Source organism: Ruditapes philippinarum, unplaced genomic scaffold, assembly GCF_026571515.1.
Source record: "Ruditapes philippinarum isolate M1 unplaced genomic scaffold, ASM2657151v2 ctg4139_1_1_1_1, whole genome shotgun sequence".
NCBI lineage: Eukaryota > Metazoa > Mollusca > Bivalvia > Venerida > Veneridae > Ruditapes > Ruditapes philippinarum.
The window spans coordinates 134,980-148,070 of record NW_026858369.1 but is presented as its reverse complement, the minus strand read 5'-3'; the positions used below and the strand labels follow the sequence as shown (position 1 = coordinate 148,070).

Genomic DNA, 13,091 nt, shown 5'->3' with positions numbered 1-13,091 from the left:
AATGTTTAAATAATGTTTGACTAATTGAATTCAGCGGACGTAGAACTTTTGTTTGTGGTAAAACTTTTGACTACATATGCAAGGATCGTGAGTTCGATCCCCAGCTACTCCAACAATCGCAAATTTTCGGCCATTTCGCAATCTTCGCATAAATATTTTGTTTTTTTTTTGTTTCATGTACCTTCCTCCGCGCTAAATACCAAAGCATCTCCCGGGGATCGAACCCAGCGCCAGAGATGTAATGATTAGAAGTATCGACTCTTACCCCTCGGACTGCACGGAGCGGTGTAGTATTAACTCGGAGATGATTATGAATAACTGTAGATGTGGTCTGATTGCCTCTCTTACTAGCTAGGAAGTCTGAGGTTTACGGATGAGACTTCTAAAACGTGGTGCTTTACTAATACGTTAAAAGTGACAGTTGTGTCCCTTGGAATGGAGTAAATTATGTATCCATAGACACCAAGATGTAAAATTGCTATCAGTTGTCTCGAGTAGATGTCTTTGTTAATTTTCCTGTAACTTCTATAGATAAACATATTAACCAACAATTCAATCACTGAATACTGCAAATCAACTTGATTTTATGATGAAATGATATAAGTACTTGAAAAGTTTCTAATCATTGAAAATTTGATGATCAGGACCCATTATCGCAAGAGAACATTTATGTCCGTTCAATTGTATTATTTAATTGTTTATCCGTATGACAATAAAGTGCAATTGAAATTTAAACTTGCACGAGCTGATAAGCTGTACGAAAGGATATTTTTCCTGTCATTGTTGTAGTTTGATAAGTATGATTACTCCTACGTGCCATACAAAATCGTATATAAATATGTGGCGATTTTCAGCTGCAATTTACGGCAACCATCGAGCAGAAGACAACATTCATAATCTTGAAGGTAATGTGAGTTTTTCTCTTTATTGTAAATCTTCAATAGATACATTTTTATAAGCCAATGACTAACTTGTGTCTGTTTTAGGTTAATCTTTGAATGCAAGGCATCTACGGATTTTTGTTGAAATTCGTGCCGTTGTGACATTAAATTGATAAAAAAAGAGAATGCAAATAAAATCAAAGTACAAAAGTACAGATTGACTAGCTATTTCTGTGGCTCACTCGACATGTTATACATAACTTAATTGGAACAATAATATATTATGAAAGATGAAGAAAGTATCTCAACGGAATGTAAGGGGATGCAGAAAAAGAAGCTTTCAGTGAATTTTTGATTGATCTTGGTTTCCATATCTTTAACAAAATAGTCGGTATAGTGAGATTTTTTATAAATTTTTCAGATCGGATCAGGTGATTTCATTGTTATTATACAGTAAAGAGGAAAATTTCATTTTAAAGTATTTATTTAAACATTATTTTCTATTCCCTGTCTTTGTAACACCCAAGGTTGGTTCCTGTTTTGGCGGCATGTGATCTATTCTGTGTTAGTGCACAAACAAACTTCCATTCTTTTAAATTAAAATGTATAAAATATATCAACATGTCAAAACTAATCCGGCGCTCATCTGTAAGTTTGTGTTTTCCTTGATTTTTTTTTAATTGACTACTTTATTGTAATTTTTAGGCCGAAGTCTTGTAACATACAATTCAAGATGAGGAAAGTCTCGTTTTGTTTCTTGTTCGTTGTGTTGCCATCAGTACTTTCTGCTTCACTCTCAACTAACAACAATCAGAGCCTACAAGCTTTCTTGAAGAATATGATTGTAGAAGTCAAAGATCGCACTGCAGTGGACGGAAGTAATGAAGCTGAAAATCCACTCACGCATGACGAAACGGAAGTGCAAGACGATGAAACGGAAGTGGAAGGTGTTCCACCTGGCATGGGTGCCCTTGGATGTCAGGGTTTGTATTGATATTTTATAGCCCTTAAAATCATTGCTACGTACACCTTGTTGAAATTAATCGGTTAAAGTTTTCGTAGATCTAATTATTTTAAGTAAAATTCATTCTTCTTTTAATTGAATACCATGTATTATCCTTCTTCAACCGGTAAAATAGTTACATAAACATTAAATCTACAGACAAAACCCACGAAAAATCGGCATGCAGCAGTGAATTGTACCACGGGCCTCTGAATTCCCGGTCTAGTATGCTAACCACTACACAACCGCGGCTAATGTGCTTGTTGGCCATATAAATTTAAATTATTATTAACAAAAGTTATGACGTCATATAAGGATCTTCTGCCGGTATAGAGACTGGGGGTAACTGTTTACGGCTGTAACGAGGCTCTGTCGAGTATCCGCTAAACAGTTACTACTACCCGAGAATTTAACTTAATATTCCAGTCTGTGACGAAAGCAGGCGTTTGATTCTAACAAAGTAATGATAACACGAAAAGAAGTAACGAAAGCTGATATTTTAGCACTCTTTTTCTTATAGTAGCGTAAGTATTTACATCTTCATTCATAACTGCACAATGAAGTCATATTAAGAAGGCAATTTATTCATAAAAGGCGCGTGGAAATGACGTTATTGTCTTACATATGATGTAAAACAGGTGTTTTAGCATCGGTATAAACAGAATATCAGAAAGGATTATCTACCGTTTACAACTCAATCTTACTTCCCCATTTAAAACAAGGATGGCGTACTTAGGGTGACATCATTTTACAGTTATGAATGAAGTTGTAAGTTCATGCGCTACTATAAGAAGAAAGTGCGTAATGAGAATATCGGTTTTCATAATTTCTGTTCCGAAAATTATTGACATGTAATATACAAGAAAAGAATCAAACACCGACTGTCGGTGCAGACGGGAATATCTAGCTCTCGGGTAACTGTTTCGCGGAAACTCGTTACCGCCGTAAGCAGTTACCCTCGAGCTAGATATTCCGGTCTGTACCGGCTGCCAGTGTAAGGTTCTTATAGTCTGATATGCAAGAATCTTTCTTGATACCAGAGGCGCGACTTTGTGTATAATTTCCAGCTCATGACTTTCTTTTTCTTAACATTGATATGATCGGAAAAGTCGTTAAAGTAATTAAAAGGTAGTTCCAAAGTGCGTTTTGAAAAACCCAGTAAGTAATGACATGTTTCTTACAATTTCCGTGTGTTCCCTCAGATTTGAATCTGCTACATATCTTATTTTCAAATATTTTTCTCTACAGCCAGATACACAGCATTTCATGTATATTTGAGCAGTTCAAGATGCTACCATACAGGCGCCAACATCCAATTCAACCAAGTGCTACTGAACACATATAACAGGTATAATGTTCACACTGGCATCTACACTGTGCCATCTACAGGATATTACGTTTTCACCTGGACAGTTGCTGCGAAACACAAGTCATGGTTCTCGGCGGAATTGAGGGTCAACGGTGCCCTCAGAGGAACTGTAATGGCTGATTCGGATGTTGGTGGACGGTCCTCCGGTATTCATCCTGCAACTGGTTTTGTTATAACACAGGTAACAAGTAACCAACATGTGTACATAAGGTTCGTCTCTGGGAGTGGGTGCACCTTATTAAGCAACAGTAGAACGCGCGCGACATTTTCAGGATGGCGAATGTATTGAGCTATGCAAACATTGGAAATGGAAACCAGCGAGTATCAATCTTCATGAAAGACCCTGTAGAAACTAATAAAGGATACTGAATGAGTGTAGGTTCAATACTGAATTTATTAAACAACATGAATAAAAATATTACATGCGTGCCTATGGCTAGCATAATATTATTTTTTTACTACGACTTCAATAAATTTGAGTAATAAACCTACACGGATATTATATTTATCACATATCCGAAATTTGAACTATCAACAGAAAAAAAAAAATCACCTTTTCATTGACGCGCCTAGTGTTACATAAATATTTAGCGCATTTTTACGCATTGTTTGTATAACGGAAATCAGTTTCAATTTATATACACGGCCATGCAAAAACAAATTAATGAATCGCAAAAGCGATACGGGCTTGTGATAAAATACTTTATTTACATATTCGTTGCTACTATATTTATGTTCTCCTTGAAAACAGTCGAATATTTTAAAGCGTAAATAAACGTAATGTGCCTTATATCATACCAATATGAAGTGTGCCTTATATCGTAGGTAGCTGAAACATCTTTATCTTAACATTAAATGTTTCAAAATTTGTATTAAAAGTTTAAGCAAAGGTTTTGATATTGAAAATGTTCTAGAAAAAATAAAAAAATTCGAAACAAAAGAACGTTAAACTTAGTCTTAAGGGTTTATGATTATGTTTATATCTAAATCACCTACAATGCACTCGAAAATATTAATCGTATCATTGTTCTTTGTGAATAAACTATTATACTTTAATTGATATTTTAATTTATTTCTCCCTATTCAAAAAGTAGCAGTGTAGTAGTAGCAGTGGCAATTACTGTAGAAACATTAGCAGTAGCAGCAGTAGTAGAAATCGTCCAAAACATTTATATGATAAAAAAGTAATATTAATATGTTCACATTTTCGCTGAGAAAGTAACAACATTTTATAGTAGATACTTAGCAGGCAAATGATTGACTTCACTTTTGCCAGATTTAATAACAACTGTAGTAGAAGGAAAAATCAACGAGCTCTGAAAACGAAACACACAACCTACTCCCCCACACACATATACACACAACCTACTCCCCCACACACATATACACACAACAAGTAACAACATATACACAAAGCAAAAAAAAACAAAAAAAACAAAACAAAAAAAAAACAAAAAAAAACTAGGAACGCTTTTCAGGCTATCTGTATAAACTGCTGTATGAACCCTGTTAATATTTCAAGTTTTCATTATATATTTATGATTCTGCAATTCGAAAGACAAAACTGTTGAAAACGACCTTGAGTAAAACAATTATAATTGCCTTACAATTTGTTATTAAGTGAATAATACAACCCTGTTTATTGGAGAAATTTATGACCTTCTATACGTCCTCAATTGTTATCTATATAAATGATATAACAATTCACGGAAATGGGTAATTCACCTGAATGATATACAATTAAGTCCATCGGCTGTTTTCTGATAAATAACGAGAAATCACAACGGTCTACTTAAAATGTCCTTGATGCGTGGATAGTCTTCCGTTTGGTAGTCTTTTTCCGTTTAAACTTCAAGATCCTGTATGTTGTAATTAAGGATGTAACAACACTTAAGTGATTTTTATATATGTACATAAATTATTCTCCTAAAACTATTTCCAAAACATCCAAGAATAAGTTGAATATGTACTGCAAACGTTTATTCGCATTATAAGTAATAATTAAAACCTATTGAAAAATTTGGCTAAGACTTTATCGAAAATCAATTTCTAATTACCTCTCTTTATTAAATTTTTAAAAAACATGAAATGTAAAATTCGGTTATATCTTTGGAAATAATGCTTTTTTGAACAGGAATAGTTATAGTTGTGAGGTCAATTGCCCTAGTTACAATCTCTCAGAATTTCAAGTTTGAAGCCATTACTTTGGTGGGCTTTTTGAGGAATTGAGGAAAATTCCAAATAGGAAAATTGCATAAATAGGAGATTTGACAATGCATTTTTGCTTGTTTACCTAATTTTACGCCAATTTGAAAGCATTGTTTTCATCATATCCCAGTGGCCGGTTCAGCTTTCCTGAATAACTTACTATTATTTAATTTTATCCATGAAATATGGTGCTATATCAGTCAAATATATTTCCTATTTTTTTTAAATTAGATATGTAATATAAATATGAAAGTGGGCGGGCGGAGTCAAAACTCATATTTATTTTAAGGGACTTCTTTCGCCATTTTGTTTGAAAAATCTGATAAATACAAAACAACTTTTGTTAAATTTTGTTGTAAAAACTATCTAGAATGATAGAAAATGGTCTAACTAAGAAAATAAATTCGAACACCAATATCTTTAATTCAGTCAGACGTTTAAAGAGTTGTTTACGTGACGTCATAATGTAGAGCTAAATATCGCGTGCAAAACAAGACAATAATAATTATATTACTGCGCACTGTACAATTGCAGTTGCGTAGCAAGCAAGGGTGTTTGTCACCATTTTTCTTCGATTTAACGGAGCAGTACCTTTATACGCTTGCGGAAATCATGATCACAAAATAGACAAATATCGTTTTTTCGCCAATTTTTACATTATCCATTCATTATCATACATAAATCGGTGTGAAAAGATGAATTAGACCTAGTAAAGTTCAGCTCGTTGGGTAAAAAGGCAAGATTTTAGAATTTTATGATTCAAGCGCCTTGCCCGGTATATACCGGAATACGGTATTAAGTGTGGTGCTCCAATCCTTTTTATAGTCTCGCTCATTTTTCTTTGATAATGAAATTAAATAAAAAGGTTATTTTTTTCGTTTTTCGTGAAATACGGTATATATTTTCACTCAACATGATAAAATGCCATAAATTTTCACTCGCCGTCCCGGCTCGTGAAAATATGTGCCATTTTATCATGTTTCGTGAAAATATATTCCATATTTCACTGAAACGAAAAAATATCCTCTTAATCTTATCTCTCGTGCTACTTGCAATATTCATTAAACCCACAAATCTCACGGAAATTAAGACAACGATAACTGACCAATCAAAAAGATGGTTTTTCAGGCGCGCCTTTGTAATAGCACTACCCTTCTGAGTTAGTCACGACTGTTCAACCAATCATCTCTGGTACTTGAGATGACTTCACCTTGACCTGCCGTGTGCCTTCTCCGTTACGCATACGCCTCTGGAGTGATATGAAGAAGGTAACCAAAAGGCGCGAAAACCAAACCTTAATACAATTTTGCGTATTAATACAAAAGTGTCCTTTCACACGGAGTAGTAATATAAAAGTGACTTATGACATAGCTGAAAAAAAAAACAATGAAAAAAAGCTGTTTTATCCATAATTAAAAATTTTATTGTTAGAAAAAATGCTAAGTTAAATAAATGCAATTGTAAAGGAATATGTAAATATAATTTACGAGACTTTAGGATCACAGAAAACATTGCTCTTTCAGTGTGATGAACAAGAACCGTTTAGTATTTCAAAAGTTGACCATTATAATTAAGAAGTACTTCAAGGTAAATATAGTTATCAACTAAATCAGGTTTTTTTTACCATTATACATAAAGTCGTTGGATTTTGATCAACTAAAACCATTATGACATCATCACTAAGACATTCACAAGTTGCGTTTGATATATTTACTAGTCGTGTATTTATTACATACAAATTCAGACAAATCATTAAAAAATAGAAAACAAAATTGGTGAATGATTTTCACCAGGTCGCACACCAGAAATACTATAATAGGAACTAGTTAACTCACAGTTTACTTAAACACAAGATTGAGCTTTACTGTACATATTGTGGATAAATCTTAGTTATTTACTATCAATATTATGTGACAAAATGTTGTGCCATAAATGAATTCGATTGACCTTGTGAAATGCTTTCTTACAGTCCACAAATGCACAGTAAAACATTTTATTACAACTCAAATAATAATCTGTGAACATTTATAAAGAAAATATAAGATATATATAGTGTGATCTTAAACCAGCTTGTTCTCCATTAAGCAAATTTTGACAATTCAAATACTCATTCAGTCTGCTATTAAGCATATTTTGATAATCGTTATCCATGTTATCCTCTATAATTGTTGGGAGTCAGACCGGTCACCCTTATTTTTATGTAAAGAATTAATAATGCCCTGACTCCAAATATCAGGAAATATACCTGAATCCAAAATAACATTGAACAATAAACAAATATCAATTAAAACCGGGTCATTATTTACATTTTTTTAGATATTCATTTCTATAATCTAGAAAAAGGGGTGGGGAGGTGGGCACTGCGCAGTCTTGAGGTTATGAATTATCGACAAAGTGTTCCGATTGCTGTTTTGTTTGTCTTCATCATCACTTCTGGAATATTCACTGACAATTCGCCATCTTTTTCACCGTCCTTACCGGGCAGGTAATCTGTGTGCTATTAAAAAAAAATAATGAAAAATACAATAATTGAATTTTAAAATAAAACTGGTGTTTGTTTTTACTTTGGTGTAAGAGGGCAAAGGAATGACAATACATTGTAGTTTTTTTCAATGTTTCATTATAATTTACTTCTTGGCATTACGAGGTCAATGTTCGAAAACTGTTCCAACAATATGGCAGGAAAATAAATCAGTGTGTTGCTAGTCAGTCTATACATGTATTTCTGCATTATCAGACTACAGAAACCACGTTAACCTAATTCAATGATACAAAGGCATCTTTTTTTCTCTATAATTATCTTCATTTTCGATAAACCGTCCCGCTGAAAGTTTTTGAATAACAATAAATTAAATCATAGACAATTATTGATTTTTAGAATAATTCAATCCCTTGCTAATTTTGGGCAATATTGTATATAATACGAAAATCATTATTAACAGTGATTAACGACTAATAAAGGTGGCCAGGGGAGCTAACACATGCTATGTGGAAAGCATGTACTATTGTAAACCGCCTTGACAAGCAAGTGTCAACCAGACTCATTTCTTACATTTATGCTACAATTAATATTCATGCACACGACACATGATCTCAATGACAATGACTTCTTAAAATCCCACAAACAATGGTGAAGTGAGTCCGAATAGCCCACTAACGCACAAGTTACTAAACGTACTTGTGCCGCGTGTTAGTTTGAGTTTGTTTACCCTTGCCACCAGAAAGAGACCACATGGGCGGGCCTAACTGCAATTTTGTCAGCTATGTCAATCTAACGCAAGATGACTCGACATTTACCCTTGCCAATGAAAAAATATTTTAAATGTTTCCGATGTTTGCCGTCACGAAAAAGCATTTAGCCGAGATGGACATAAAAGTTGATTTTTTGTTTGTTTTGGCCTTGGCATAGATTAAGTGTCGCCTATTTAAATATTGAAATTTCAGTTTCGCATAAATAAACATAATCAGGACTTTGTCCATATTAACAATTGGAAAAAAAACAACATAATATATCTTAAACAATTGGAAGAAGAAAAAACATAACATAATACCTTAAGTTTCATATAACAAATAAAATAATGATCACCATGACGTTATCAAACACTCAATTCTTTCCACGTGACAAGCATTTGACAATGAATGTTTTTATCCCGACATTAGAATGAAACAGTTAAAAAGTGGCCATGATTTGAATACAATTGTTGAAAGTTAACAGCTAATTGATGTCAGGTGATCCACTTGTTACATGAATAAAATACAGGAAATCGTATTATTTGTAAAGACGATTGTGAACAAACCCATTTTTCTTGAAAGAGATCCTGTTAACATCAGGGGGAATCTCCATATTTTGGTATTAATGTTCTGTACGCATTCGTTTTCAATCATATTTTCTCCTGATCTGAAAACAGAAAAAGCAAGAAACAAGGTAAGCTTAATATTTTGCTTTTAGATGTTCCTTTTCACAAAATATCCGTGAAAGATCTCAAATATTTGGAAAACTTCGTCTTTTTAATACATATATCTTGTTTATTTACTTTTTATATTATTATTTAATATATTTGCAAAGAATCAGCTTCAATGCCCCACCAACCCTCAAATAAACAATTTAGAACCACAGAGGAAGAGTAGGGAATGTACACATTTACAATTGAAACAGAAAAAACGGAATTGGAATAAGTTCTTGCTTTGATCACATAGATCTATCCAAACAAAAAATATGCTATCAGTGGTACTGAGTGCTATATCCAAAACGTGTATCATGACACTACTTGTTTGTAACAATCATTAAAAAACCTAACTGCTTTTATTTATACTCTAGACTTCCGCAAGTAATTAGAACAGCGATTATATAATGTAAAAAGTCGAAAACTGTTTATATTAAAATCATTATAAAAAAACCTATTGCCTTGGCAACCAACTTAAATAAGAATAAAATTTTATCTAATCTTTTTGTTTCAGGAAATAAAAATACATCACAATGTTGAAGATTGTTTGCTGCTTGTTACTACTGCTACAACAAACGCTCGGTGCGTCACTTCCAGAGAGTAGTAATGCAAACCTGAGTTCACAGTCGTTTTTCAGAAGCTTGATTACAGGAACTGGCGGTCTGTCTGGAGAAGTCGACAATGAGATACTGGAGGATGAATTTTCACAGAGTGAAGGAGAAACACAGGACGCCTCGATTCCTGAGACTGGGTTTGGTGAGTATGAATAATTGTAATTTGTTATACCTTAAATATTTCAGTCTAAAGTTCTTTTCATAATAAGCAATTCACGGGAAAATACTTCTCACATTGTGTTTTATTCAACCCATAACTCTATAAATGGACTTTCCTGCCTTCAATTTTGGGACTCTACAGGCTTCAAGTCTTAGGAATTTCCATGCTTCAATTTTAAGGACTTCCCGTCACCATTTTTGGGCAAGATTTATTTAATAATATGTTATAGTTAGCCGAACGTGTGGAACGTAGTCATACTGTTCTAATGTGAAGACTGGACTGCCTCTATAAAGGTTGCAAAGGCTTAATCAATGTACGAATGTGTATTTTCATGAAACTAAACATTTTTGTAGCGTTTTATGTATTTATAATTCTCCGAATTGAAGTTGAAAATAAAAAAAAAACTGACAGTTGGGGCCAAACAAGTAAGAAACTTTGGATTTATTTTGTGAAAAGTCTAAACGCAAAAAAAAGTCAAACAGTTAATTTGGCATTTTTAAAAATGTCATTGGTTGTATTGTTTGTAAGTGATAATTTGAAATGAATTGGGAGAATTCTGGAGTATCTTGCACCTTAAAGATGACGCATTTTAGTATATTTCAGGTGTGATTTCTGGCAGATGGGGTAAACATAAATTGATGTCTGTCTTTTTTTAGGAGCAATGTATTCAAACTTTTATTATCTAAAATGTATCTCATATATGATTAAGTAATGGTGTGCTGGTTATCGGCCTGTGTGAAAAACTGTTTTTTGACCACTCTGAACTAATTGCTCATTTTAGGTCACCCTAATATTTCGTGGCATATGAATCATGGGCATGTTATGAGTGTCAAAATATATAGAATAAATATATTTGTTTTTTTATTCAGGCCATAAGAAAGCGTTCTACGCCTATCTAAGCGTTACTCGATGTTATCACACGGGCAACACTATCATATTTGACAGGGCACCGGTCAATTTTGGTAACAGATACAGTGTCCATACCGGTGTGTATATAGTTCCTAAATCGGGACTCTACGCTTTCACCTGGACCGTTGCCGCCGAGAAGAAAACCTGGTTTGTGTCGGAATTAAGAGTGAACGGCGTCGTGAAGGGAAATATCATGACCGATTCTGACGTAACCGGACACGCAAGTGGCATTCATCCATCGACAGGGTTTGCTTTGGTTAATGTCAAGCATGGTGACCACGTTTACATCAGATATGTATCGGGCTATGGGTGTAAGGTTAAAAGCGACAGAATGACACGTTCAACCTTTTCTGGTTGGCGTTTGTCCTAAGCTGCGTGTATGGAAGCGTACGAAGTGCAGAAACACAGCCCGTCTATGATAACGTTATGTCATTATCATTTACTTACTAATATCTCAACCAATCTTTTTTGTTTTGTTTTACTTTCTATCATAAAATAAATTTATAAAATATAAATGAATTTCGCTTAACATTTCAAGAAAGATTATCAAAAAAGCAAACATTTGATGTCAACTGAAATCGATCTATGCAAATAACATTAACTTCACACATTTTTATTTTTAAAAAGACGTATTGTCTCAGTTTAAGATACATGTGATAAAATGGCCTGCAAACTTTATTAATCTAATAGTTTCATTCTCTTTCATGTCATATGTCATTTCTGTTGGTAAAATAAACCATCTTCAAAGCATGTGTCTTATTTCTTAGTGTATGCGAAAGGGCGGCCTTGGAAAGCCTGGGCGGGGTCGTAGGCCCCGCGAGGGCTGTAGCGCTCTTAGATAACATGTGTGACGTGAAGGAATTAAATTGAAACTGCATTAAAATCAATAAAAAATATATATCTAACGAGTTGGAGAAAAATCCTTAGTTAATAGGGTGCCGCCATGTTGAAATCCTTGCCGTCATTATGAAATTCTTTTGAGCTAAATATAGATATCATTTCGCTTTTGATCGTCTACATAATTCAGACTATTGCTAGAACACACGCTCGTCTTCTGTGTCAAATAACACTTCCGGCAGAAGAATTATGTACAAAATCAGAAAATAAATAAACTTATCAATGATAAGAACTATACATGTAGTTACGATGATAAATGTAAATAAATGTTCTTATCCATTTTGATAAACAAGGACATTAAAGATAACGTTAAAACAACAAATGTTTTGAGAGATTGACGGGATTTTCCAAACCATTCTCCAACGCAGTTGTCTCCCATTGCTTCGCTACACAGACGTTAGTCAATCACCAAATTTCATATTAATTTCTCTATCAACAATACCCCCCCCCCAAAAAAAAAACAAAAAAAAAACAAACAAAAAAAACCCCTGAAAGTCGTGCTGGAATAATAATCTGTCATAAGGTTGCGGTTCGGACCGGAATATCCGTCCCGAGGGGACCCGTAGGCAGGTTCCCGAGAGAGAGATATTCCGATTAGAACCGGAGACATAATGTCAGATTTTTTTCTCGCATATTCTACCATATTCGTTCATATTTAAAATGCTGTACCTCAATAAGATATTTGTTCATGAAAATTATTGTCATTTCATCCATAACTATTTTCTTAATAGCGTATAAATTTACAAATTTAATAACAACGGCGAAATGGCATCATCCTTAGCACACAGTTCCTTTCTAAAATACGACGAAATGACGTAATTTTAAAAACGCGATTTATTAATAAATTGCGCTAAAATGACGTTCTGTAATGGCTTGCAACTCGGTTGGCAACCCCGTGCCAGATGAAATTTGCGGCATGGGTATAACTCACAGAAACGCTAGTCTGCTTTTCAAGAAAACACGAAAATAGAACCAGTTTAGTTAAAATAACTTACAATGAAATATAATTTCCTGCAAATTACTCGTTAATCCATTAACTGGGGAGGAGCAGCAGGGACAATGGCCTTTAAAAGTCACCGCTTTTCCTCGGGTAAATTTTGTATTTT

The 13,091-nt window shown here is 33.8% G+C and overlaps 2 protein-coding genes across 2 annotated transcripts; both read left to right on the top strand.

The window, feature by feature from the left end:
• The first annotated feature begins 748 nt into the window (after window positions 1-748).
• On the top strand, window positions 749-4,309 carry LOC132752989 (uncharacterized). Its single transcript, XM_060743403.1, has 3 exons — window positions 749-905; window positions 1,587-1,864; window positions 3,133-4,309. The coding sequence occupies exons 2-3, from the start codon at window positions 1,615-1,617 to the stop codon at window positions 3,540-3,542; spliced, it is 660 nt and encodes a 219-aa protein (XP_060599386.1). The 5' UTR covers window positions 749-905; window positions 1,587-1,614; the 3' UTR covers window positions 3,543-4,309.
• A 4,917-nt stretch (window positions 4,310-9,226) lies between these two features.
• Window positions 9,227-11,840, top strand: LOC132752988 (uncharacterized). Its single transcript, XM_060743402.1, has 3 exons — window positions 9,227-9,386; window positions 9,920-10,161; window positions 11,049-11,840. The coding sequence occupies exons 2-3, from the start codon at window positions 9,939-9,941 to the stop codon at window positions 11,456-11,458; spliced, it is 633 nt and encodes a 210-aa protein (XP_060599385.1). The 5' UTR covers window positions 9,227-9,386; window positions 9,920-9,938; the 3' UTR covers window positions 11,459-11,840.
• The last annotated feature ends 1,251 nt before the right edge of the window (window positions 11,841-13,091 follow it).

Bases quoted from the DNA above. Each gene is read 5' to 3' on its own strand.
- LOC132752989 (XM_060743403.1), top strand. From the start codon at position 1,615: ATGAGGAAAGTCTCGTTTTGTTTCTTGTTCGTTGTGTTGCCATCAGTA. The intron at 1,865-3,132 runs GTTTGTATTGAT...TTTTCTCTACAG, and splicing joins GGGTGCCCTTGGATGTCAGG to CCAGATACACAGCATTTCAT.
- LOC132752988 (XM_060743402.1), top strand. From the start codon at position 9,939: ATGTTGAAGATTGTTTGCTGCTTGTTACTACTGCTACAACAAACGCTC. The intron at 10,162-11,048 runs GTGAGTATGAAT...TTTTTTATTCAG, and splicing joins GATTCCTGAGACTGGGTTTG to GCCATAAGAAAGCGTTCTAC.